General features: G+C 40.2%; 1 gene segment (V, D, J or C); it reads right to left on the bottom strand.

Moving 5' to 3' along the window:
* Positions 1-1852: 1852 nt before the first annotated feature.
* Positions 1853-2505, bottom strand: LOC108794951. The segment is given in 2 exon segments: positions 1853-2160; positions 2293-2505. Coding segments are annotated over 2 exon segments (357 nt in total).
* Positions 2506-3189: the final 684 nt, after the last annotated feature.

Here is a 3189-nt window from a genome sequence, read left to right as displayed (position 1 = left end):
AGACACTAATATGTATAGGGTGCACTGCGGTAACAAGCACACTACCACAATGCAAAGGTTGTGCATTGTCTTTTAGGAATAATTAAAACTGGTGAAACTGAAGTCACTTTGCTAAAATGCATTGGACTCAATAGGGATGGGGGAATTGGGGTGGTCTAGAGGTGTTTTTAGGGTTTGATGGGATTTTTCCTAAGGCTTAAAGAGCTTCTTTAAACTGTGCCGGTTCTTGTGGCACAAAATTGTAATTCTGATGGTAACAATAACCCTAGCACTAATCCTAAACATAACACTGACCCTTTCCCTATTGATAACCCTAAACCTTTATTTACAAATGCCTATTAAATACTTTGTTTATAAATAAATCATGTCACCCAGCAGAGGGGTGTTTATGTTTAGGGGCACAATCTGCACTCCTAGCTTTCAAGGGGAATTTTTTTCTTTTTCGTCTCTAATTGCCACATTGTACCAAATTTCCACAACATTGTGGCAAAGGTAAGATGATGATGATGATGTTTTTGTGGTAAAATGTTACTCATGTTACTTAAAAATTGGACTCTTTTTGAAATGCAGTTTATATGGCTACAGTTTCTTGCATTTTATATACTATTTCTGGAATCCCTTTGGAATCCCTTTGGAATCCCTTTGGAATCCCTTTGTGCTTTGTATATATTTTGGCAAAGGAAATGTGCTCTCAGAGAATAAGTATAACAGGTGACTTCATGTCCTAAACTGTAAGTAATCTGGTTGTCATAATTATCCAATGACTCCACCGGAATAACTGGCATAGCATGTGTGTACACACTGCAACTAAAGGACATTGCAATATAGGAAAAAAATGGCTTGTGCCCCTTTTGGACTATGTTTAAAAAAATAAGTTTAATTCCTTTTTTTATTTGGTGGTCACATGACTGCACAGCCTTCCATAAGCTTATAAATAAAACTATAGGCTACAGTTTCAGACACCTACATAGGAAGAATAACACATATCTCCAATGTTAGTCTATGGGCATCCATTTACCTCCGATCTGTCACATTTAGGCCCAAAAAGACGTACAAGGATGAAAACTTTTTTTTTTTTACCTAGATGGACCCGGAGGTAATTGGATATCTGTTTATGTATGTCAGTTTACATCCACCTGTCTATAGAATAAAGGTGCCCATACACCTTACGACCATCGCAAGACTTTTGTCTTGCGATGGTTGTATGCTTCTTGAAAGCCCGCACGATCTGCCCAGCTTGGACGGGCAGATAGTACTTGCGATCATCGAAAGCCCGCCCCGCTTCCGATGACGGCAATGCAGAATGGGCAGTGTGCGCGTGCGCACACCAGCCCGTTCCGCAGCTATCGGGCGAGCAGGCTAGAAACCCGCCGATCGTACGATTCTCGGCGGGGTTTTGAGCATGTTGGCTCGACAAAAGACGTGCGACCGTACAGAAGAAACAGTCGCACGTCTTAGTTCACACTGCTCGATTCTCGGGTTTTCGAGCATGTTGGCTCGACAAAAGACGTGCGACCGTACAGAAGAAACAGTCGCACGTCTTAGTTCACACTGCTCGATTCTCGTACGATCGTGGGATTTCGCCCGATTCTCGTACGAGAATCGAGCAGTGTATGGGCACCTTTACATTAAGCTTCTAATCAGACCCACCTGACAAAAAACTGACAGTCTGATCTGATCGGAATGGCCGTGTGAAAAAAACCCTTATGTAAATATTATTCTCCAGTCTTGCTGTCTTCCTCATAGATAACTGAGCATTATGTATTACTGTGCAGTGTACTATGAACATGGTGCACTATGTAGTAATGTCGTCATGTGTAATAGAGGAAGGAGGTTTTTGTACGGCTCTGTATCACTGTGTGAGAGGAGTGCTTCTATACTGCTGACAGTAATAACTTCCTTCATCATCTTCAATCACAGCAGTAATTGTCAGAGTGTAACGAGATCCATCTCTTGTGCCAGTGAACCGGTCTGGGACTCCTGTGTGTCGGGTGGTTGCACTATGTATGAGAAGTGTTGGAGACTTTCCTGATTTCTGTTGGTACCAGGCTATACTGTTCCAAGTGCTAGTACTGGATGTATATGTGATGGTGGCTGTCTGTCCCGGGGACACAGAGATAGAATCCGGAGTCTGAGTCATCACAATCTGCCCACAGGATCCTGAGGATGGTAAGAGACATATTGATTATTGATAAATGTCTGTCTATCTTCCTATAAATCCTGATGTGTGTATTTATTGTACAATGTATAAATGTATGTGCAGAGGATGATGGAAGGATCCTCATCTCTCACCCTGAATAGAAATGAAGATGACGGCCAGCAGATAACTGTGAGAAATCATCTTGATGTTTGTGGAGTGTCAGATACAAAGTAGAAGACGTCTCCTGTACAATGAGATATATAGAGAGAGTGACAGGGGAGATGTTACACCCCACACACTGTGTATGCAAATACCGGGGAGATGGAAATTCTGTGGCACCCTGTTGCTTGTAAGGAAATAAATATACAGCAAATACATTTAATTTAAGGTAACAAGTATAAATGTTGGGTAGATGGAAAATTCGACTTTTCTATTTTATGTTGTATGTTATGCTGTAAGTATGTAGCATTTTCCACCCTCTAACGATCTGTCACATGGACAAATACTGTAGATACCAACTTCTGATGTATTATTTGATCTCTACTGACACCTGATACTCATTGATAAATATATGATTGAAAGAAACTGCTTTGAGTAAATTCCACCTTAAGGTGTGCAAATACCAAAAGGGGAGGGGCTTTTAAGAGATACTATGGACTCTCTTATTATATAAAAATTAATTTATTACATAATTTGAAAATAAATAAAATTAAAACATGATTAGTCTATTCCACATGCAATATAGGTGTCACATCAAGTCAACAATTATTTTCATAGGACATAATAGGTGACTCATTCAGATGAACCCGACATGTTTCGCCTTAGTGGGCTTCCTCTGGGGCAGTTCCTCTGGGCCCTCCCCTTTCGGTATTTGCACACCTTAAGGTGGAATTTACTCAACGCAGTTTCTTTCAATCAATTAAATTGGGGTGTGAAATCTTGCTCTCTAAGGTCTTTTATGCTTTAATACACGCCCACTAAAACGTATTTACATTGATAAATATATACTCAAAAGGTACAATTATAAAAAAAAATTGCAAAGCCATTCA

Source organism: Nanorana parkeri, unplaced genomic scaffold (genome assembly GCF_000935625.1).
Source record: "Nanorana parkeri isolate BGI_ZX_2015 unplaced genomic scaffold, ASM93562v1 scaffold919, whole genome shotgun sequence".
Taxonomy (NCBI): Eukaryota; Metazoa; Chordata; class Amphibia; order Anura; family Dicroglossidae; genus Nanorana; species Nanorana parkeri.
Note: the sequence above shows the minus strand (reverse complement) of the source record. Positions and strands in the feature narration are given on the sequence as shown.